The sequence below is a fragment of the Podarcis melisellensis genome (assembly GCF_964234715.1).
Source record: "Podarcis melisellensis genome assembly, chromosome: 2".
Lineage (NCBI taxonomy): Eukaryota > Metazoa > Chordata > Lepidosauria > Squamata > Lacertidae > Podarcis > Podarcis melisellensis.
The window spans coordinates 119,818,062-119,841,119 of record NC_138529.1 but is presented as its reverse complement, the minus strand read 5'-3'; the positions used below and the strand labels follow the sequence as shown (position 1 = coordinate 119,841,119).

General features: G+C 46.3%; 2 protein-coding genes across 2 annotated transcripts in view; both read left to right on the top strand.

The window, feature by feature from the left end:
* Positions 1-2,559: 2,559 nt before the first annotated feature.
* On the top strand, positions 2,560-11,535 carry LOC309363253 (uncharacterized protein; the record flags this gene model as incomplete). The annotated part of the gene is made up of 5 exons (XM_081899357.1): positions 2,560-2,777; positions 3,750-4,041; positions 4,802-5,752; positions 9,124-9,363; positions 10,705-11,535. The coding sequence occupies 5 exons, from the start codon at positions 2,560-2,562 to the stop codon at positions 11,533-11,535; spliced, it is 2,532 nt and encodes an 843-aa protein (XP_081755483.1).
* Positions 11,536-11,976: 441 nt separating this feature from the next.
* The window catches only part of LOC309363252 (vomeronasal type-2 receptor 26-like), a gene marked incomplete at its 3' end in the record, with an annotated part of 58,202 nt that continues 47,120 nt past the window's right edge, over positions 11,977-23,058 (top strand). Inside the window, exons 1-3 of the mRNA XM_081899356.1 lie at positions 11,977-12,133; positions 13,346-13,578; positions 15,346-15,472. Coding sequence (XP_081755482.1) covers positions 15,389-15,472 — 84 coding nt within the window. The 5' untranslated portion in view covers positions 11,977-12,133; positions 13,346-13,578; positions 15,346-15,388. The remainder of the gene's footprint in view (positions 12,134-13,345; positions 13,579-15,345; positions 15,473-23,058) is intronic.

Below are 23,058 nucleotides of genomic sequence, written 5' to 3'. Positions count from 1 at the left end.
CCTACCTAGCGGTTCGAAAGCACGTCTAAGTGCAAGTAGATAAATAGGTACCACTCCAACGGGAAGGTAAACAGCGTTTCCATGCGCTGCTCTGGTTCGCCTGAAGCGGCTTAGTCAAGCTGGCCACATGACCCGAAAGCTGTATGCCGGCTCCCTCAGCCAGTAAAGTGAGATGAGTGCCGCAACCCCAGAGTTGTCCGTGACTGGACCTAACAATCAGGAGTCCCTTTACCTTTACCAATTCCATCTTATAAAACAGTGATTGAATTCCCCGAAACCTCAGGCCTTTATATACATTATTTACACAATGAGTCCCATCTGATTGGCTGATTCTGCTTCCCTCCTGGAGCCTGATTGGTCTTCTCCTGCAAGCCAATCAGTTGTTGCATTCTAGAATCCTACCTGCCTATTGTTCTAGGATCCAAGCTTAGTACATAAACGGAAATCACAAAGGGGTTGGGGGGGCAGTTTGCAGCTAGATTGTATGTATCACTCCCCGCCACAACCCCTTGTGGCTCTCGCATAGCTCACAAGCAAACCTCCCCACCTTTTGGACTTTCTGTCCAAAATTCCACCCCCACCACCCCATTTAACTTTAGAGAGCCAGTGTGGTGTAGTGGTTAAGAGCAGTAGACTCGTAATCTGGTGAACTGGGTTCGCGTCTCCGCTCCTCCACATTCAGCTGCTGGGTGACCTTGGGCCAGTCACACTTCTCTGAAGTCTCTCAGCCCCACTCACCTCACAGAGTGTTTGTTGTGGGGGAGGAAGGGAAAGGAGAATGTTAGCCGCTTTGAGACTCCTTCGGGTAGTGATAAAGAGGGATATCAAATCCAAACTCTTCTTCTTAGCTCATTTCCCTTTAATTTAGCAGTTGGAGCACTGAAGGGCAGAAGGAGGAAAGTCGCCCCAGCTCCTTTCCCTGCAAAGTGTCCTTAATTAAACTGTCATCATTTGCACCTCTGAAACTGCAGCGGCGCTTCAGGTTCCATTTTGAACTGTGGCTGCTTGCAAGGGAAGCGGGGACAGGGCACCGTAGAGCTACGGAAACAGCAGAGCAATTCCTCCCCCTGGGTCCTGTTGTTGTACGAATGGGAACCTGGCTTAGGAGTCAGTGCCTAGGGGCTGAGGTCCCTTCAGGCCCCCAATGAAATATTTAAGGTTGCCTCTCCAATATTGATGGGCGTTGCCATTCAAATGGTGTGTGCGCACTGCATCTTGTGATCATTTATGTAGGGCAGGGCTTACCTCCCACCACCACCCCAATACAGTAGTACATCAGGTTAAGTACTTAATTCATTCCGGAGGTCTGTTCTTAACCTGAAACTGTTCTTAACCTGAAGCACCACTTTAGCTAATGGGGCCTCCTGCTGCTGCCGCCACGACACAATTTCTGTTCTCATCCTGAAGCAAAGTTCTTAACCCGAGGTACTATTTCTGGGTTAGCGGAGTCTGTAACCTGAAGCGTATGTAACCTGAAGCGTATGTAACCCGAGGTACCACTGTATTTTATTCATCGGCATCGCTGGAACCAAGAATGGAGTACTTTCCTATATCTTTTTTTTTTTTTTTAAGAATAATACTTTATTTAGAATTCAACAATAACAAAGGGGGGAAAACCACAGTAGTTGCTACATCAATTCATTACAATTAACCAAGTTTAACAATATATAAATAGTAATAGAAAAATTACACAACATCGCTTTCAACTTATTGAAGTTTTCATATCACGCTTTTACCTCTTTATCTCTTTCTTAACATATCAAAAAGAGAAAAAACAAGAAAGGAGGCACAAAAAGAAAAGAGAAGAGGAAGAAGAAGGGGGCGGAAGGAGGGGAGGGGAAAAAAGAAAAGAAAACAAACACATTTGGCTTCTGATTAGACTCATTGTATTATTTCTACAATTTTTCCACACACAGTTTCGTCAGTTATCAAAAAACATTATATTTGTTGTTTTACAAGGATCGTTCTATTTCTGCCAGGAGATATTTGTTATTGTACTTTCCTATATCTGTATTCCTATATCTGTATTAAAGTAACCAAAGTTGGTTACTAAGAGTATGCCCCTGATCGCCAAAGTAAGCTTTTTAAAGTGTTTCCTCTATTGCAAAGTTTGCCAGGTCCATTGGCCCATCTCGACCATGAAACCTTGTTGGTGATTTCTCAAAAACATGTTTTCTCTCCAGCTCTGCACCTGCCCAGTGAGCCAAGCAGAGAGTCCACGAGGTTGCAGACAAGAAACTTCTTCCCCTGTATAATTATCAAAATCATAGTGGTGTATTCCTCTACTCGCACCAAATCTTGTAGGAGTTCCCCCGAGTCCAATAACGTAAACTTCAGAATCAAGGAGAAAATGAGTCCACATCTTGTAAGAAGCTTGAAAGAAGATTGATGCCATAAATGCCTCTCAAAATATTAAGCATCACTGAGAGCCTGGTCTGAGGTTCAGGGCAGGCAGGGACTGTGAAGGTGGGAAGCTTTTTATTGCTAGCTTTAGCTCTGCATCCATGGCTAGAGCCCAGGTGTGCCACTGAAGTCACCGCTTGTCCTAGTCACTGTAGGATGATATCACTGCTGCTGCTGCTGCTGCTGCTGCTAATGCCTGAGGCTGTCTGTGGGACTCAGGCAGGGAAATGCTCTGTGAATCTGATACAGCTTCGAAATGAACCAGTGAATTATTACAGGGCAGGGGACCATCTCATTAGTGGGATCATCTCACCAAAAACTGCTTTATTTAAACCATACAACTTCTCTCGGCCCCCATTAACCGTGATTACCGAGTAAGTAACTATAAGCCACTTGATTGCTGGAAAGAAACATCAACTACTGTAATTCGCTCTATGCGAGGCTGCCCTTGAAACTGTCCCAGAAACACCAGTGGGTGCAGAATGCTGCAGCGAGGCTCCTCACAGGGTCCCTGCCATGGCAGCATATTCACCCAGTGCTTTACCAGTTGCACTGGATCCCGGTGAAGTATTGGGTCAGGTTTAAGGTGCTGGTTTTGACCTTTAAAACACTTTGTGGCTTAGGGCCCTCATATTTATGGGACCGCCTCTCCTGGTACTTCCCACAGAGGACCTTAAGATCCATGAATAATCATAGTTTAGAGGTCCCGGGCCCTAAGGAAGTCAGATTATCTTCCACCAGGGCCAGGGCCTTCTCAGTGATGGCTCCGACCTGGTGGAGACCAGGGCCCTGCAGGATTTAACTTCCTTCCGCCGGGCCTGTAAGACAGAGCTATTCCACCTGGCTTTCAATTTGAACTTAGCCTGATCTTTTATTCCCCTTCCTTCCCTCCACCTTCCCTTTTTATAAAGATTACCCACTCTGGAATCCCACAGCTAATTCTCCCCTGGTCTCCTCACTGGCCCAAATAGGACTAATTTAGCCAGCTAGCCCTGTTAAGTGGAACCCGGCAAATCTATAACATCCGTTGATCAGCTTCTAAGCATATCACAAGCTTCTGAAATATATTTGGTTCTGTTCTTTGAAGGCTGCGGACCTTCTATCCCAAACTATAAACTCCACAATGTTTTAAGGAAGTGGCAAATTAATATCCAACTTGCAGCCAGGGTCTGTATCTGTCCCCCAATAAAAATATAGGAGCGATTATTTGAGGATGCACTGTTTTTGAGGCGTATGGTGCCTGGAAAGCCTTCTGATTAATAAAAAGAAAGAATTTGGCATCCCTCCCACCCACAATGACTGGAGAACGGCAGCCTGTCACAACTACTGTATTTAATGTTTTGCAGTATCTCAGAACAGAAGTACTGGCACATCCTGTCATTTTTGCTTGCTGTTCAGGAGATTAATCTGGATCCTTCACTTTTACCCAACACCACTTTGGGCTACAACCTCTTTGAAACCTATTTTGATGGCAGAATGGTTTCGAATGCAATGCTAGATGGATATTGTGGTGGCGAAAGCAGTATTCCAAACTACAACTGTGGAAGACGCAAGAACCTCTTGGCTGTTATTGAAGGGGCTGGATCGGACATTTCTACCCATGTTTCTAGCATGTCAGGCATCTTCAAAATCCCACAGGTAGGGACTGGGATGGCCAGCAGTCAGGGAAGCTACAGTGGTGGATTTCCTGCATTAGAGGGACCTCTGAGCTCCGCTTCAACTCTGTTGTTGTTGTTGTTTTAGTCGCGTCCGACTCTTCGTGACCCCATGGACCAGAGCACGCCAGGCACTCCTGTCTTCCACTGCCTCCCGCAGTTTGTTCAGATTCATGTTTATAGCTTCAAGAACACTATCCAACCATCTCTTCCTCTGTCGTCCCCTTCTCCTTGTGCCCTCCATCTTTCCCAACATCAGGGTCTTTTCCAGGGAGACTTCTCTTCTCATGAGGTGGCCAACGTATTGGAGGATCTGTCCTTCCAGTGAGCTTCAGGATCCGTCCTTCCAGTGAGCCCTCAGGGCTTATTTCCTTAAGAATGAATAGTACTCTCCATTTTTTGAAGGAATCTCTTAAAATGATTTATAATAGCCTGAGGTGTCCCAAGAACATGAGAAACACCCTGAAGCTGGTTCAGCCTATAAGACAGTCTAGTCTAGCTTCCCATTTTCAGCCAAACAGAAACCACTTCTGGGAAGTCTCCAAGTGCGGTCAGAGTGAAAAGCCACTCTTCCAACTTTAGATTCCCAACAACTGGCTTTCAAGACCATGGCGCCTTCAACAGTGGAGGAAGAACATGGTCCTTGCAGCTAGGAATCATTGGTAGCCTTCTCCTCCTTGTCTAGTCAGTCCCTTTCTTGCTTGTTATTAACATATATCTGATATTCTTCCTTTCCTCGCTAGGTCAGTTATGGCTCTTCTCATAATGATAAAACTCAGTTCCCTTTTGTCTACCAGATGATCCCCAAGGAAGAAATCCAGTACCTGGGGATTGTCAAGTTGCTCCTGCATTTCGGATGGACATGGATCAGCCTCTTTGCTCCAGACAATGACAGCGGAGAAAGGTTCTTAAGTTCCTTAACACCTATGATGATCAGCAATGGAATCTGTGTTGCCTTCTCAGAAAAAATACAACAAAGGACTCTGTACCAGATTTTAATATTGAGGGAGCCACCTGTTATGTGGAGAAAAGTCAATGTCTGTGTCTACTATGGGGACGCTTCCAATCGATTTGACCCAATCATCATGGTACAAAGGATACTTGAAAGGGTACAAACTTGGGGGAAAGTCTGGATCACAACAGCTTTTCAGGACATCAACATGAACTTATCTTATGATATTAATACCTTCATGAATATCCATGGTTCTTTGTCTTTCATAATGAAGACCAGAAAATGGACAAAATATGAATACTATAAGCCACGGTCGGGCACAACACTACGATTTTGGGGTGAATCATTTCATTGTTTATGTTCGGAGGCTGTATCGCCCATGAAAGGTTGGATAAGATGCACAGAGAAAGCGAAACTGGAGGTTCTTCCCCAAGAGGAGGTTGAAAGGGCCCTGTCACAAGACAGCTACATTACGTACAGCAGTGTCCAAGCCGTGGCACTTGCCTTAAATTCTGCCTATTCTTCCAGATCCAAGCAGGTGTTGATGATGGGTAGAGGGGACAGGTTGGGACTTGAACGACTGCAGCCATGGCAGGTATTCCTCCCCTCCCCCTTGAATCCTTGTCCTGCACCCAGAATCCAGTCCAATCACCTCAACCGTGCCAGCATTTCCAATGCATATCTAACATGTAATTCTCCAATGCTATTTGGCTTGTTTGGTGGCATCAGAAGACATTCCATGGTTCAGTCATCATTCTCTAGTGATAAATTAAGAATGCAACTCAGCTTTCCCCCAATTTCCCCCCTCCCCCTCTGACTTCCCTCAACTTCCTCTTCTGGTGTGTTTTTTTTGGTGGGGGGATATATCTTGTTGATTTTGATGATCTGATATGTTTTAATATGATAAAAATGTAAAATCCAGTATAACTTTATATAGATATAAAAAGAATGCAACTCGGCTGTGACTGTGAAAAGCCAACAACATTATTCCTATGAGTCCAGAAGTCTACTATCCCTAATTTGGAGGAGACTAGAGTGAAAAATGAAAAGAGATCAATAGATTTCCTGAGCACCAAAGGGAAGTACATGGTAGCTGTGCAGGTCTTCTCTATGCTGGCCTCCAGGGTCCTTGACAAGATATACCGATAAGGAGCCTGTGAGCATTAAGGCTGGTTGATATCTGGTTTTCAACATCGCAATATATCAACAACTTAACATTGTGATATATCACGATGTCTGAAATAAGGATGGAGCTATACAGAGGCATTGGTTGGCTACATGGTTTTTCCGGTATCATGATTTTTGCTGGCGCCTGCTCTTGTAAATTTCTGCCCACTGCAGAAGGCAGGGGCGAGATGAGAGATGAGCCAGCAGACTTAACAGGGGATACAGAACTCAAGAGAAGCATTCACCAGCTTCACGGTTTCTCCTACATTGTGATTTTTGCATCACACACTCACACCATGATTTGCGATATATTGCCAGGTCAAAAATTAGGAAACTGATATCATGACATGGACTTCAAACCAGTATTGGATGATATATCGGCCAGCCCTAGCGATCATTCTCTGCAAATTTCTTCAGAATTTTTTCCCTATTAGAAAACAGCATGATTAAGCAGAAGGCAACTGCAGATGTGCAGATTATTGAGGAGCAACTAACTATTTCACAACATGTGCTTTACAAGAGAAGGAATGTTAACAAACTTGGTGGTCTGATAATGACTGGTAGGAAATGGGGCTATTAGCAGACAACAAAGAGTTTCTGCGTGGTGGGGAGGGACGACTGCCCCCCAGGTATGCATATGGGTGATGGTTCATATAGACTCTAAAACCGTGATTCCTAATGTGGGGCACACGCCCCACAGGGGGGCTATTTGATTTTTAAGGGGGTGCAATTCAAGAATAAGTTACACCAAGTTAATGGCCTTTTAGGCTTCCTCCACGTGAATAGGAGTTCGCTTCAGGTTACATACGCTTCAGGTTACAGACTCTGCTAACCCAGAAATAGTACCTTGGGTTAAGAACTTTGCTTCAGGATGAGAACAGAAATCATGCGGCGGTGGCGCAGCAGCATCGGGAGACCCCATTAGCTAAAGTTGTACCTCAGGTTAAGAACAGTTTCAGGTTAAGAACGGACCTCCAGAATGAATTAAGTACTTAACCCAAGGTATCACTGTAATAAGAAATACATGTCGGTTGGGAATCAGGATTTTAGAGGTGCTTAGGTGGGGCATGACCCCAAAAAGGTTGGGAACCACTGGTCTAAAACAAAGAGCATTTTCATCCTGCCTAATGTGAAAGTGTTTCATTACCACAAAGTTTGCCAAGTTCACCTGTTCCCTCACTGGTCCATGTCAGACAATGGAGCCCCATTGGTGATTTCTCAGAAACACATTTTCTCTCTAGCTCTGCACCTGCTCATTGAACCATGCAGAGAGACCAAGAGGTTGCAAACAGGACACTTATTCCCCTTTATAATTATCAAAATCATAATGATTCATTCCTCTCTTCACACCAAAGCTCTAGGAATTTCCCCTGAGACCTATATTCTAAGCATCACAATCACGGGCAACGTGATGTAACTTGTTTCAACGAGCTTGGGAGAATAACTGTGACATCAATACCTCTTGCCCTACCCTTCTCAAGATAATAAGTAAATCTCGTGCCTCTGAGAGCCTGGGATGGAGGGCAGGCAGAGACTGTGCACATGGGAAATTTCCTCTCCCTACCTTTAGGTCTGAATCCATGTCTTGAGTCCAGTTGTGTCACTGAAGTCACTGATGTCATAAGAGAGGACACTTGCCACTGACATTGCTAAGATGATATCACTCATGCTTCTGCAGCTGCTGCTGCTAATGCCACAGGCTGCCTGTGAGACACAACTGGGTAGATGCTCTGTGGATCTGATCTGGCTTCAGAATGAACCAGTGAATTATTACAGGGCAGGGGACCATCTCATTAGCGGAATCATCTCACCCAAAGCTGCTGTGTTTGATGAATACATCTTCTCTCAACCTCCATTAATCAGGCCTCGTGAGTAAGTTATTGTTGTTGTTTAGTCGTTTAGTCGTGTCCGATTCTTTGTGACCCCATGATCCAGAGTATGCCAGGCACTCCTGTCTTCCAACGCCTCCCACAGCTTGGTCGAACTCATGTTCATAGCTTCGAGAACACTGTCCAACCATCTCGTCCTCTGTCGTCCCCTTCTCCTTGTGCCCTCCATCTTTCCCAACAGGGTCTTTTCCAGGGAGTCTTCTCTTCTCATGAGGTGGCCAAAGTACTGGAGCCTCAGCTTCAGAATCTGTCCTTCCAGTGAGCACTCAGGGTTGATTTCCTTAAGAATGTACCAGGATCCAACACTGCCCCACCTGTGCTTTGACTGTTCCTAGGTACCAAGGACAGCTCTTGTTTTCTGGTACCCCTGGCCAGGTTATCTCCCGATATTGAGTGTGATGGCTCCTCATTTCAGATGAGTTGTTTATCCGGCATTCATCATGATTTGCTTGTACAAAGCTTAAGCAACACTCAGATTATATCTGGGCTTTATCAAGCATTCTTTCTGATTTGTTAGGTCCTTTGGAGCTCTTCTCAATCTCTTTTTGCGTTACTGACCCTGAAGAATCTACCATCATCAGCAAACTTGGCCACTTCAGTGCTCAGTCCTAACTCTAGATTGTATATGAACAAGTTAACAAGTGCCTGTTTCTCTTACCCAGTGTAAAGGATGAACATTCATTTTCAACATAGGAAGATGCATAAAACCACATCTTCTTAACACACTCTTTGATCAGCTTCCAAACCACAAATCTCTAAAAAAAAAGTTGATTTTGTTCTTTAAAGACTGTGAACAATAACCTCTCTGCTGTTTTTCAAAAGTGGCAAATAACTATCCAACTTGTAGCCAGGATCTGTATTTCTCCCCCGATAAAAACGTTACCCGGAGATACCCTGTTTTGAGGTGTATGTACCTGAGAAGGTCTTTAGAAAGAATATGGAATTTTGTTTTCACTGAATGGATAATGGCAGCCTGTCACAAGTGTTTTATTTGATGCTTTGCAGTATCTCTGAAGAGAAGTACTGGCACATTCTGTCCTTCTTGTTTGCTGTTCAGGAGATTAATCAGGATCCCTTGATTTTAACCAACATCACCTTGGGCTACAACCTCTTTGAAACCTATTTCGATGGCAGAGTGGTTTCCAGTGCACTGCTGGACGGGCATTCTGGTGGGGGAAAGAATATTCCAAACTACAACTGTGGAAGACGCAAGAACCTCTTGGCTGTTCTTGAAGGGGCTGAATCGGACATTTCTACCCATGTTTCTAGCATGTTGGGCATCTACAAAATCCCACAGGTAGGGACTGGGATGGCCAGCAGTCAGGGATGCAACAATAGAGGACCGATTAGACTATGTGAACCCTGAGCTCCCTTCCTACTCTAGGATTCTCCATTTTTGGAAGGATTCCCTTAAAACTATTTACAATAGGCTCAATCTTGCCTGAGATGCCTTAAGAACATAAGCATCTGCATCAGGTTATAGGTCCATCTAATCCAGCACCCTACTTTCAGAGCAGCCTACCAGATGCCACTTTCAGGAAGCCAGCAAATGGACCCGAGTGCAACATCACTCTCCCTACTTTTGATTCCCAACAACTGGAATTCAGAGGTAGACTGCCCTCTGGCTAGGGAATCATTGGTAATCTTATCCTCCCTGAGTCTACCTACTCCTCTCTAAAGGCCATGCGATTTGTGGACATATTTACATCTTGTGAGGGCAAGTCCACAGTTTGACTATTCACTGTGAAGAAGCATTCTGAATCCTCCAACATTCAGGTTCATTGGATGGCCTTAAGTCCTAGTTTTATGGGATACGGAGGAAAGGGTCTCTTTATCCTCCTTCTCCACACCGTGAATACTTTTACAACTCTATCGTGTCTCTTTTGCCCTCTAAACTAAAAAGATCCGAAAAATTGTAACCCTTCCCCATAGGAGAGTTGCTCCAAACCAGGATTTCCCAAGCTGGCGTCTCCAACTTTTTTATATAAAAAAACCTACAGTTCCCATCATCCCTGACCACTGGTCCTGCTAGCTAGGGATAATGGAAATTGTAGTTCAAAAAGAGCTGGAGACCCAAGTTTGGGAAACCCCGCTCCAAACCTTAGATCATTTTAGTGCTTTTCCTAATTCTACAACAACCTTCTTGAGGCACAGTAATACATTATGATGTTGACAGTTTTCATTTTGAATCCTTCCATAAAATGCCCAACATGGAGTTGGTCATTTGCACAACAGCTGCATACAGTGGTATCTCAAGTTAAATACTTAATTCGTTCTGGAGGTCCGTTCTTAACCCGAAACTGTTCTTAACCTGAAGCACCACTTTAGCTAATGGGGCCTCCTGCTGCCACCGCGCCGCCAGAGCCCGATTTCTGTTCTCATCCTGAAGCAAGTTCTTAACCTGAAGCACTATTTCTGGGTTAGCGGAGTCTGTAACCTGAAGCGTATGTAACCTGAGGTACCACTGTACTGGGAATATTTTTATTGAGCTTCCCAACATCACCTCATTTATGAGGAGAAAGTAAAGCACTGTCTTTAACATTCTTTTGATGGAGTGTGATGCATTCCTCTCCCTGACATGGCCTCTTTTTGCTTGTTATTAACATACATCTGATATTCTTCCTTTTTTTCTCACTAGGTGAGTTATGGCTTTCCTCTTCATGATAAAACTCAGTTCCCTTTTGCCTATCGGATGATTCCAAAGGAGAAAACCCAGTACCTGGGGATTGTCCAACTCCTCCTGCATTTTGGATGGACGTGGATTGGAATCTTTGCTCCAGACAATTATAATGGAGAAAGATTCATAAGTTCCATAACACCTTTGATGCTCATCAATGGAATTTGTGTTGCCTTCTCAGAAAAAATAATTTATCAGAATCTATACCAAATCGCCATGCTGAATGAACCACCTATCATGTGGAGAAAAGTCAATGTATTTGTCTACAATGGAGACTCTTCCAATAAATTTGGCATCATCATTAAGGTCCAAAGCATATTTGAAAAGATACAACCTGGGGGGAAAGTTTGGATCACAACAGCCTTTCCGGACATCAACATGAACTTGTCTCATGATATAGATACTTTCATGTACACCCATGGTTCTTTGTCCTTCATAATGAAGACTAGAAAACGGACAAAATATGACTGCTATAAGCCACGGTCTGGCAGAACACTATGGTTCTGGGATAAATCATTTCACTGTTTATGTCCAGAGAATGTGTTGCCCATGAAAGGCTGGACAAGATGCACAGAGAAAGAAAAACTGGAGATTCTTCCCCAAGAGGAGATTGAAAGGGCCCTGTCTCAAGACAGCTACGTTACTTATAGCAGTATCCAAGCTGTGGCACTTGCCTTAAGTTCTGCCTATTCATCCAGATCCAAACAGATGCTGATGATGAGTAGAGGAGACAGTTGGGGACATGGAAGACTGCAGCCATGGCAGGTACAGTATTCTCCTTCTGAAACATGAGTGTAGAAAGTGGTGTCTACTCACAGATGAGTTTTATGTGCTCTTCTTTTTAACTTGTCCATAAATCATCTAGAGTTGTGCATAAAAAGTGAGCAAACTAAATGTACTGATGATACCCAATTGCTTTGGGTGGTTAAGAGTAAAAGGGATTGTGAAGAGCTCCAAAAAGATTTTTTTCCCCAAATGGAATGAATGGGCAGGAAAATGGCAAATTCAATTCATTCTAAGCAAGTATAAAATTATGTTTATTATGAGATGGTTCAAGGGCAGATCAGAGGATGAAATCAAGATTAGAGGAACGTCAGAACAAAGGTGGGGGGAAAAGGAAAGTGAGTAATTAGGAAGGCCCAAGCAGTGAATTATGAGAGGTCCCAACCCCCATGTCACAGAAGGGGAGAATCATGGGAATCAGTCACTATTCCATCTTCTGAGTGTGCAGTTCCTTTGGTAACTGAGGAGGTGGGCAGCCAATTTTCAGGGCCAGTTGAATCCAAAGTGGAAGGAGAGACAGAGGGACTGAGTTGGGCTCAGTCAAAAAGAATGGCCACCAACAGCAGCAGCACAAACAGATCCAGCTTACCCAAAGGAACACCTACAGGTACAAGAGGGACCAAGGTTCTTCTTATCTTATACTCTTACATAGTAAACAGAAGCACAGACAAAGGAAGAGAGGACCACTTGAAGCAAAAGATTGGGGGCACAGCAACTTCACAGTATTCTGAAAGATCCAGTGGGCTTCTGGATCAATAAGAGTGCTGTGCCCCAAGTATTTTGCTTCAAATGGCCCACCTCACTTTGTCTAACTGTAAGGTATGGCTCTGCTTGCATAATTCTCCTAAGGGTGCACAGTGTAATGATCCTAGCTCTGCTCATTTACAAAGTCGGGCAGGAGAAAAGGGAGGACTTAATAATGTATGACTGTGGAAAGCCAACAGCAATCGATTCCCTATGAGTCCAGAAGTGCACTGTCCCAAGAGGAGGACAAACGAGTTGACCAATGGTTTGGAAACTGTGCCTTATGAGGAGCGATGTATGGAGCTGGGTCTGTTTAGCCTGGGAAAGAGGAGACTGAGAGGAGATATGAGAGCGAGTTTCAAGTATCTCAAGGGCTGTCCCATCATGGAATAGGGAGCTGGCTTGTTTTCTCCTGTGGCTTCAAGCTACAAGAAAGGAGATTCCAATGAAACATCAAGAAAAACCTTTCTAACAGTAAGCGCTGTTTGGCAGTGGAATGGTCTCCCCCAGAAGGTTGTGGACTCACGTTCCTTGGAGGTTTTTAAGCAGAGGTTGGGTGCCCATTTGTCATGGATGCTTTAGCTGAGATTCCTGTATTGCAGGGGGTTGGGCTAAATAATAATAATAATAATAATAATAATAATAATAATAATAATAATAATAATAATAATTTATTATTTGTACCCCGCCCATCTGGCTGGGTCTCCCCAGCCACTCTGGGCGGCTTCCAACAAAGATGAAAGATACACTAAAATGTCACATATTAAAAACTTCCCTGAACAGGGCTGCCTTCAGATGTCTTCTGAATGTCAGGTAGAAGTTTATCGCTTTGACATCTGATGGGAGGGCGTTCCACAGGGCGGGCGCCACTACCGAGAAGGCTCTCTGCCTGGTTCCCTGTAACTTGGCCTCTAAGATGACCCTCTAAGATGACCCTAAGATGACCCTTAGGGTCACTTCCAACCTTACAATTCTATGATTCTTTGATTCTATGATCCCAATTCATAAGCTTCCGGGTATTATTAATTCTTCATAAGCTTCCGGGTATTATTAATTCTTCTTTTTCTCCTGTCAGTCCAGCTTCACCCTTTCTTAGGAAACGTCCAGTTGTTTAACACCTCCAGGGGTGGACTCTATTCAGATGAGAATGGGGAGCTGGCAGCTGACTATGACATTGTCAACTGGGTGCTGTTTCTCAACAAGTCTCAAGGCAGAGTGAAAGTCGGGAGCGTAGAGAGACAGGCAGCCTCCCATTTAAAGCTCACCATTAACACAGAAGCCATCGTGTGGCCCTTGCAGTTTAAAGAGGTAGGGGGAAAGATTTATGTGTGCTTTATTGCCCTATGACATTTGTTAAACTCAAATAATTTACTCTATATTATACAGGAAATTATTCCTACGCAATTCATTTGCAGTCTAATCTAGGGCTGATTTCAAAGGCCTCCCTCCCCAATTCTCAGCATAAAAAGAAAATTAATTTGAATTGGAAAACCACTTTGAGGGTGGTGGGGTTTTTTACATTTTAGTGGTGTACACATTTTATAAAATAAATACTTAATGAAATAAATATATAAAATGTGGTCATTTTCTATCACTCCCTACACACAGGTAGAGCAGAAACTGCATGCTGGAGTGGGGTCCTATACAATGTCCCCAATGTTTTCCCCCCATTAGTCACTTTTTAAAAAACCCAGCCTTTCAAAGTATGCATTTTAAATATTTGAATAATGTTTTAAGTGAGTGAGCAGTATATTATACATATATAATATCATGCAAAATTTCATAAAACCATATGGCATCCTGGCTTGATTGGTGCTGGAATATATAACAACGCGAGTGGCGCTGTGGTCTAAACCACTGAGCCTCTTGGACTTGCTGATCAGAAAGTCGGCAGTTCGAATCCCCGCAATGGGGTGAGCTCCCGTTGCTCTGTCCCAGTTCCTGCCAACCTAGCAGTTTGAAAGCACATAAAAGTGCAAGTAGATAAATAGGTACCACTGCAGCGGAAAGGTAAATGGTGTTTCCGTGCGCTCTGGCACTCATCGCAGTGTCCTGTTGGTCCAGAAGCAGTTTAGTCATGCTGGCCATATGATTCAGAAAAATGTCTGAGGACAAAAGCTGGCTCCCTCAGCCTGAAAATGAGATGAGCACCACAACCCCATAGTCGCCTTTGACCGGACTTAACCATCCAGGCGTCCTTTACCTTTACCTTTATATAACAACAATAATATGATAACACATATCAGTCCATCCATCCAACCATCCTTTTTTAACATCTTTAATGGAAAGTTTCCATGATCTGACTGACATCCTGACATTCATCTGCATAATGTCACCAATCACCCTCTGGCTCTGTGCCATTCACCCAGTGCCAAGAAAAACTCTGCAGATTCCCTTTTCTTAACAGCTGTTTCCTGTCCTAGTTTATCATCAGGCCTGTGATCTTTCCTCTGCTCTGCCATTCTTGGAGCATCAAAATTATATACACCAGAGTTGTTTCAAACTAGAAACTTGTGCATCAACAGTAGTTGTCAGGAGTTCAGCCTACACTCGAGTAGGACCCTGGCAGAGACACATGCCCGACTGGCATGTTCCCTCCCTCCTGGTCAATCGTTCAGGAGCTTCAAAAGCTTTCTTCAGCCCGAACATTACAGCGAGCGATACCAACAGACATTGGCACACTTAGGGATCTGCAGTGTTTGTGCATCATGCATGACAGAACTCAGCAACTCAGCATTTTTGCTAATCTACTTTATTTACATATAAAAACACACGGAGCACTGCAACATGGCTCCCTCTCCCTCTAGCATCAGACAGCAAAGAGGAAAAGAACAAAGGACAATAGTCCCACTTCACAGACCACAGTAACACAAACATCCTGTTTCCGTCACTTCCCACTCTGTGGAGTCAAAACATACCGTCATGTGAAAGACAAAAATCCTGTGACTGCAATCATGGAGCAGGAATTCTAACAGTTTTTACCTGTAATGGAGGGAGTAGGGTCCTTCTACACCTTATGACTCACTTTCACATCTCTAACCCTTTCCCCTTGATGCTCCTTCACTTAATTGGCAGACCGTGCCTCGCGCCAGGTGTACCGAAAGCTGTCGCCCTGGATATGCCAAGTTGGTTCAAGACGGACAACCGGTTTGCTGCTATGTTTGCAATCCATGTGCTGCAGGGACAATCTCCACTCAGGAAGGTGGGTGACTCAGGGCTTGTCTAGATTTACTTTCTTGCCCCATGCTTTCTTAGGCACATGTCCACACTTTCCCAGTCAGTGATTGTCATTTGCTCTGATTCAATGTTAAAATGCAGGTTTCCTCATGGAAAGTTGAATTTGAGTTGAATTAATTTTATAATGAAATGATTTTAGAATGTTGTACTATTTTATTGTTGTTAGCCGCCCTGAGCCCGGCTTCGGCTGGGGAGGGTGGGATATAAATAAAAATTATTATTATTATTATTATTATTATTATTATTATTATTAAGCACAGGGATGGGAAAAAAGTACAGGGATGGGGGAAAACGTGTAGAAATGCAGAACAAAATGAATTCTGGGCGAGTCCTAAATTTTGTTCCTCAGTTGCGAAACCATCGTGCTTTGAACCATGATCGAGATTGTATGGGGAAAATACGGAATAACAGATACAATCTTGCTTAAAATGTATATAGGAAGTGCAGTGTAAGCGACGGAAGTCAATCAATGAATTTTTTTTATTATTTTCATATTGAGATATTTGTAGAATAAATTTGGAAGAAATTCTTCCAACTTTTCTACTTCTTCTTTTCTCTTTATTTTTTCTTCTTTTTTCTTTTCTTCTTTTTCTCTTTTGTTCCTTTTTTCATGTATATGTGCTTATTTGAAGTGTATATGTGTGTATGTACTTGCAGTGTTTTGCTTATATTTTGTAACAATTATGTTAAATAAAAAAATAAAAAAATAAACCATGATCGAGTGTAAACAAATAAATTAGTTTTATTTAAGAGGTGCTTCCTCATATGTTGAACTTCTGGGTAGGGAATGAGTGGACACTGGACAGTGTTCACAGAAGTACTATACTTTGCTGCATAAGCACTACCACAAAGAGTTAATTCTAGCTCTCTCCTGTGTTAATAACAGTGAGAGGTGTATCTATTAACACATGAATAAATTTGGTCATGTTACCCAGTACCCATCTTCAGTGCAGGCGACTGTCACAATTGGATCAGTATCTTTTGCCCAAAATGGGAAGTCTGAATCACAATGCTAAGAAAGAGTGTGTGATTGTTGTTCTCAGGCATTTCCAGCCATCTCAAATAGGTTGTCAGGAATGAGCCAGCTCCTAGTGGAACTTTACAGCCGGCTGCAGAACAGAGAGGGTTAGATCTTTAGATCTGATGCAGGCTGAACAGCGGCCAGTGCCCAGTGTGCCTCCTTCTGACAGTGGAATGTCAGTTGCCAAGGGAACGACTGAGAGCAGGCTGGAACACAGCCAAAGCTCTAAGGAAGCTCAGACAGGCATGAACAGACACAGAGATAGTTTGTTGGAAAAGGAAGAGGCTGGAGCTGATCCAATGAGTCCAAGTCTGCGGTGAATGGGAGGGCTGCTATACAGGAAGCAAAACAAGAGATGTAAGGGGTGACGGTTCAATATACAGTGGTGCCTCGCAAGACGAAATTAATTCGTTCCGCAAGTCTCTTCGTCTTGCGAGTTTTTCGTCTTGCGATGCACGGTTTTCCATAGGAATGCATTGGAAATCAATTAATGCGTTCCTATGGAAAACGCCTTCCCCCGACCTCTTCTGGCGGGCGGCATTTTAAAATCACCCGGGACAGCGGAGGACTTCTCCGCTGTCCGGGGCGATTTAAAAGCCCCTGGGAAGGCAGGCAGGGGGGACAAAGGCTTTCTCGCCCCGCCGCTCGGCTTCGGGGGGAGGCTTTCTCGCCCGGCCGCCCGGCTTCGGGACATCGTTCCGATGCCGGGCGGTGGGGGGAGGCGTTCCTGCCCCACCGCCCGGCATCGGAACGATGCCCCGAAGCCGGGCGGCTGGGGGAGGCGTTCCTGCCCCACCGCCCGGCATCGGGACGATGCCCCGAAGCCGGGCGGCGGGGGGAGGCGTTCCTGCCCCACCGCCCGGCATCGGGACGATGCCCCGAAGCCGGGCGGCTGGGGGAGGCGTTCCTGCCCCACTTCCCGGCATCGGGACGATGCCCCAAAGCCGGGCGGCGGGGGGAGGCTTTCCCGCCCGGCCGCCCGGCTTCGGGACATCGTTCCGATGCCGGGCGGCTGGGGGAGGCGTTCCTGCCCCACCGCCCGGCATCGGGACGATGCCCCGAAGCCGGGCGGCGGGGGGAGGCGTTCCTGCCCCACCGCCCGGCATCGGGACGATGCCCCGAAGCCGGGCGGCGGGGGGAGGCGTTCCTGCCCCACCGCCCGGCATCGGGACGATGCCCCGAAGCCGGGCGGCTGGGGGAGGCGTTCCTGCCCCACCGCCCGGCATCGGGACGATGCCCCGAAGCCGGGCGGCTGGGGGAGGCGTTCCTGCCCCACCGCCCGGCATCGGGACGATGCCCCGAAGCCGGGCGGCTGGGGGAGGCGTTCCTGCCCCACCGCCCGGCATCGGGACGATGCCCCGAAGCCGGGCGGCTGGGGGAGGCGTTCCTGCCCCACCGCCCGGCATCGGGACGATGCCCCGAAGCCGGGCGGCGGGCGGAGGCGTTCCTGCCCCACCGCCCGGCATCGGGACGATGCCCCGAAGCCGGGCGGCTGGGGGAGGCGTTCCTGCCCCACTTCCCGGCATCGGGACGATGCCCCGAAGCCGGGCGGCGAGGGGAGGCTTTCCCGCCCCGTCGCCCGGCATCGGGACATGGTTCCGATGCCGGGCGGCGGGGGGAGGCTTTCTCGCCCCGTCGCCCGGCATCGGGACGATGCCCCGAAGCCGGGCGGCGAGGGGAGGCTTTCCCGCCCCGTCGCCCGGCATCGGGACATGGTTCCGATGCCGGGCGGCGGGGGGAGGCTTTCTCGCCCCGTCGCCCGGCATCGGGACGATGCCCCGAAGCCGGGCGGCGGGGGGAGGCGTTCCTGCCCGGCCGCCCTGCATCGGGACGATGCCCCGATGCCGGGCGGCGGGGGGAGGCTTCAAAAGCCGTCCGGGGGCTTTTAAATCGCCCCGGACAGTCCCGGGGCGATTTAAAAGCCCCCGGTTAGGCAGGCAGGGGGGGCAAAGACTTTTGCCCCCCGCCCGCCTTGGGAAGAGGTCCAGGACCTCTTCCCAAGGCGGGCGGGGGGGCAAAAGTCTTTGCCCCCCATGCCTGCCTTCAAAAGCCGTCCGGGATAGCGGGAAGCGCTTCCCTGCTATCCCGGACCGCTTTTAAAATGCTGGCGGTGGGGAGCAAAGCCTTTCGCCCCCGCCGGCCTTCCTGGACCTCTTCTGAAGTCCGGAGGGGGGGGGGAAGGCTTTGCTCCCCACCGCCAGCATTTAAAAAAAGGTCCCCGAGATTTCCCTATGGGCTTTCGTCTTGCGATGCAAGCCCATAGGGAAAATCGTCTAGCGAAGCGTCGCAAAACCCGAAAAACCCTTTCGTCTTGCGGGTTTTTCGTCTTGCGAGGCATTCGTCTAGCGGGGCACCACTGTATTCTGTAGACATAGGAAGGAGTCCTCAGAAGGGTCATCTTGAATGGTAATGGCTTCGTTAGAGCTGCCTGGAGCTATCTGTTTTTGCAATAAATCCTGCTTTTTAATTACCTATGCTTACTATGTTATCAAGCTGGGAACCTGGACTCCTGCCATAGGTCCTGCAGAAAGAAAGTGTGATAACTTGTTTCTCGATTAATTGGATAATGTGAGATGAAAGAAATAACTTCAGGACAGAAAGCACAGAGATGGTCTTATGGATGCTGCTGATTTCATTCCCACCCTACTTTATATATGATTGGGACAGATGAATATTCTGGAGTATAAGCTATCATGCTGAAACATATATATTATGGAATGTAACAGAATACATAATATTACTGTTCTAAGCTTCCTGTTAGGATTACTGAATGCTCTCCTCTTACTTTCAGATGCAGACTATTGCACCACATGTCCAGAAGATCAGCACCCAAACGAGCACCGAAATCAATGTGTCCCCATGGTTATCACCTTTCTTGCCTATGAAGAATCCTTGGGGATCACATTGGCGGCCTTTGCCCTATTCCTCTTCTTAACCACGGGTTTTGTTTTTGCCATCTTTATTAAATACATGGAAACTCCCATAGTCAAAGCCAATAACCGAGACCTCTCCTACATACTTCTTGTATCTCTCTTCCTTTCCTTTTTGTCCTCCTTCCTTTTCATCGGCCGCCCAAGGAAAGCGACCTGCCTTCTCCAACAAACAGCCTTCAGCGTCATCTTCTCAGTTGCTGTTTCATCTGTGTTAGCAAAAACCATCATGGTGGTGCTGGCCTTCCTGGCCACAAAGCCAGGGAATAAGGTGAGGAGATGGCTGGGGAAGAGTCTGGCCAATTCCATTATCATTTCCTGTTCCAGTGTCCAAGTCCTCCTCTGCACCATCTGGCTGGGCATCTCTCCCCCATTCCCAGACTCTGACATGCTCTCCCAGCCTGGAGAGATCATCCTGCAATGCAATGAAGGGTTTGTTGCCATGTTTTATGCTTCCCTCAGCTACATGGGCTTCCTAGCTGCCATCTGCTTCACAGTGGCTTTTCTAGCCAGGAAACTGCCTGGGGCCTTCAATGAAGCCAAGCTGATCACCTTCAGCATGCTGGTCTTCTGCAGCGTTTGGGTGTCCTTTGTGCCCACCTACCTGAGCACCAAAGGGAAGTACATGGTTGCTGTGCAGGTCTTCTCTATCTTGGCCTCCAGTGCTGGGCTTCTGGGCTGCATCTTCCTTCCCAAGTGCTACATTATTGTGCTGAGACCTGATCTGAATACAAAGGAGCATCTCACAATGAAAATTAAATGAGGCATCTAATTCGTAATATATTTAGGAAGGAGGAGTTACAGCTTTTAAGGATAATACTATGTGTAATGCTACTGAATGCACCCTTCTTCTCCACCAGATATAGTTCGTGAATTGGTACTGATCTTACTTTTTCTTGGAAGGTGTCTCCATCTGGTGTTAAGTAATTCTAGGGATTCTCTGAACTTCTGCATGGAGGAAAGAATTGAAACATAAACCAAAAAGATGTCACAGCTCAGGAGATGATACTGATATCCCTGTTGGGTGATAACACCGAGACCGGTGCCTTCCCCCCCCCCCAACGCAGCGTCGCCCAGGATTCAGCACTCCGGTGTCCTGTCACGCTAATGTGGCCTATATCCAAGGACATGACCACATGACAAGCAGAGTTCAAACAGAAGCTTAGCCTTGAGGAGTAACATCTAAGCCTAATTTATTGCAAATTAAATCAAACGTAACAGAACAAAGAAAAACATGACTTCTCTCTGTGTCTTTCTTCCTTGGAGAAAGAACTGTAAAAGCAATAGCAGTACAAAACGGAACAGCGTATCTCAATTTCCGCTCACGAGACTCCAATAATCCGTGCTGGAATGTAAACAGACATGTGACATGTAACAATCCCACACAACTGCGGCACGGGAGGAATGGAATTCTCAACAATCCCTTCCAACAGGGAAGGGCTGTAGCTCAGTGGTTGAACAGTCGGTCCAGGTGCAATCCTTGGCATCTCCAGGTTGGGCTGGGCGCATGTCCCCTGGCTGAAAAGAGCCCCTGTCCACCTGTGTAGGCACAATAGGGCTAGAACTAATGATTCAACAGTACAAGGTGGCTTCCTGTGTTCCTAAGAAAATTATCCCCGCTTTCTAGGTCCTGTGCAAATTTATCTTGGTCTTCTGTGCCAAGACAAGGGAGGCCAACTAACATTTCTAAATACTTTCTCTCCCCTCTCCGGATCCCTCTCATGTCTTCTGCCTGGACTAGTTGCTGGGGAGAAAGCACCTTCGTTCAATTTTTCTGAGGGCTCTATTTCTACATTCCTGCAGTTAAAGTACCTTCTGCAGGGGACATGGCCTTTCCTTCTTCCACTGTTTTGTTAGTGCAGAGTTCTTTCTTAGAAGACTCGGGCGCTAGAAATGGAGGGTGAGAAATATTTTAAATGAATAAAATAATAAGAAATGGGTGAGATAAGCCTATTGGAGAGAAGCTAAAAGAACCAATCCAGAAGTAGGATGCCCATGCTCTGAGGATACATTTTGGAGGGAAAATCCTGAGGGAAGTGGAGCTGGAGGACTTCGGCCCACAGTTGACTGAACTGGATTGACTTAAATGCCAAAGGGGAAAGTTCTGCACGTTTCTGTGGGGATTTCAGGGGTGTCAGGGACTGGGCAGATGAGTAGTAGGGGTGGATACTTCCACCTCAAGAGGTGTCCAAGCAGGAGGAAAATGGGGATACGATGGACCCAGATTGGTGGTGGTGACAAACAGGACACACCCCAGAAGAAGAAACAAAGAGCTGAGAATTAATGGGAGATGAGGAACCAGCAGATGCTCTAGTTCTGAACAGAGACAGGACTCAGAAGTCGGAGAAACAGTACTCAGACAGTGGACACTACATCACTTGAAAGCCTGGTGGAACCTCCTCCTTCTCCACAGACCAGGCGATTCCTTCATATCTTAGAGCAAAAGGCTTAACAGAGACAGAAATATTCCATTGCTAGCCACTGTAGGCAGTAAGGAAGGTTTTGGAAGCTAGGAAGTGCCACAAGAGGGGTGGAGTGGGCACTCTGAGCAATGTCTCGAGACTGAAGAGAGCATAATCCATAGTCTCTGTGTGTATCCTGTTGATTTAAATAAAAGAGCTAGCAGAAGTTCTCTGTGTCTCTGATTTCTCCAGACAGTGAGCCTGGGAGTCGTGACAGGGAAACAGTAAAACTGGACATTAACATTCATCACAAACTAGTCTCATTAATTGTCCCCTAACGACTTAGTCCCACGTAACCCTACCCTGTTGCCTGCCTTATAATCCAGTAGCATTACAGTTAATAATAGTGAAAAGGCAGGCAAACTGGTCAAATCAGACAGGCACAGGAGAGGATCTACAGGACAGAAATAGGAGAGGAGAGAGCCAGTCAGGAACCCTTATCTCAGTTTCAAATTATCCCTTATCCCTTATTCAGATAACCTTTATCTCAGTTTCTTTGAATTTTCTGCCAAGTTCAAAATACAACCTGGTGGTGCAGAGATGCCAAATTGACCACGAGGCCTTCAATGGATATATAATCTTTCCTGTTAGCCTCCTGTAGTTTTAGTGGCTGACTGACAGAGAGCAGTTCTCCTGAGGAACCTTTTCATAGCATGCAAATCTAATGATGATTTCCTGCGAGTAAGGATGCCTCCGAGGCACTCGCTAGCAGCACAAGAGCTCTGCCGGCAAGAAAACTGGCAGCTTTTATTTCTGAGAACATGAGCAGAGCTCATCCTCCTTATGACATCATACATTATGTCATAATGATGAGCTTGCATCTCTAGCTTAGGTCGCCTCCATGGTAACGCCAGGGCCCAATTTACCTCTGCAACTGTGAGTGAGGAGGAGGCATTGGGATCAGAGAGAAGGACTCACATTGCAGACTGGGCCTCAGTCACGCTCTGCTGGCAGCAACGTGGTTGTTGTTGTTGTTTAGTCGTTTAGTCGTATTCGACTCTTTGTGACCCCATGGACCAGAGCACGCCAGGCACTCTTGTCTTCCACTGCCTCCCGCAGTTTGGTCAGACTCATATTTGTGGCTTCGAGAACACTGCCCAACCATCTCGCCCTCCGTCATTCCCTTCTCCTTTTGCCC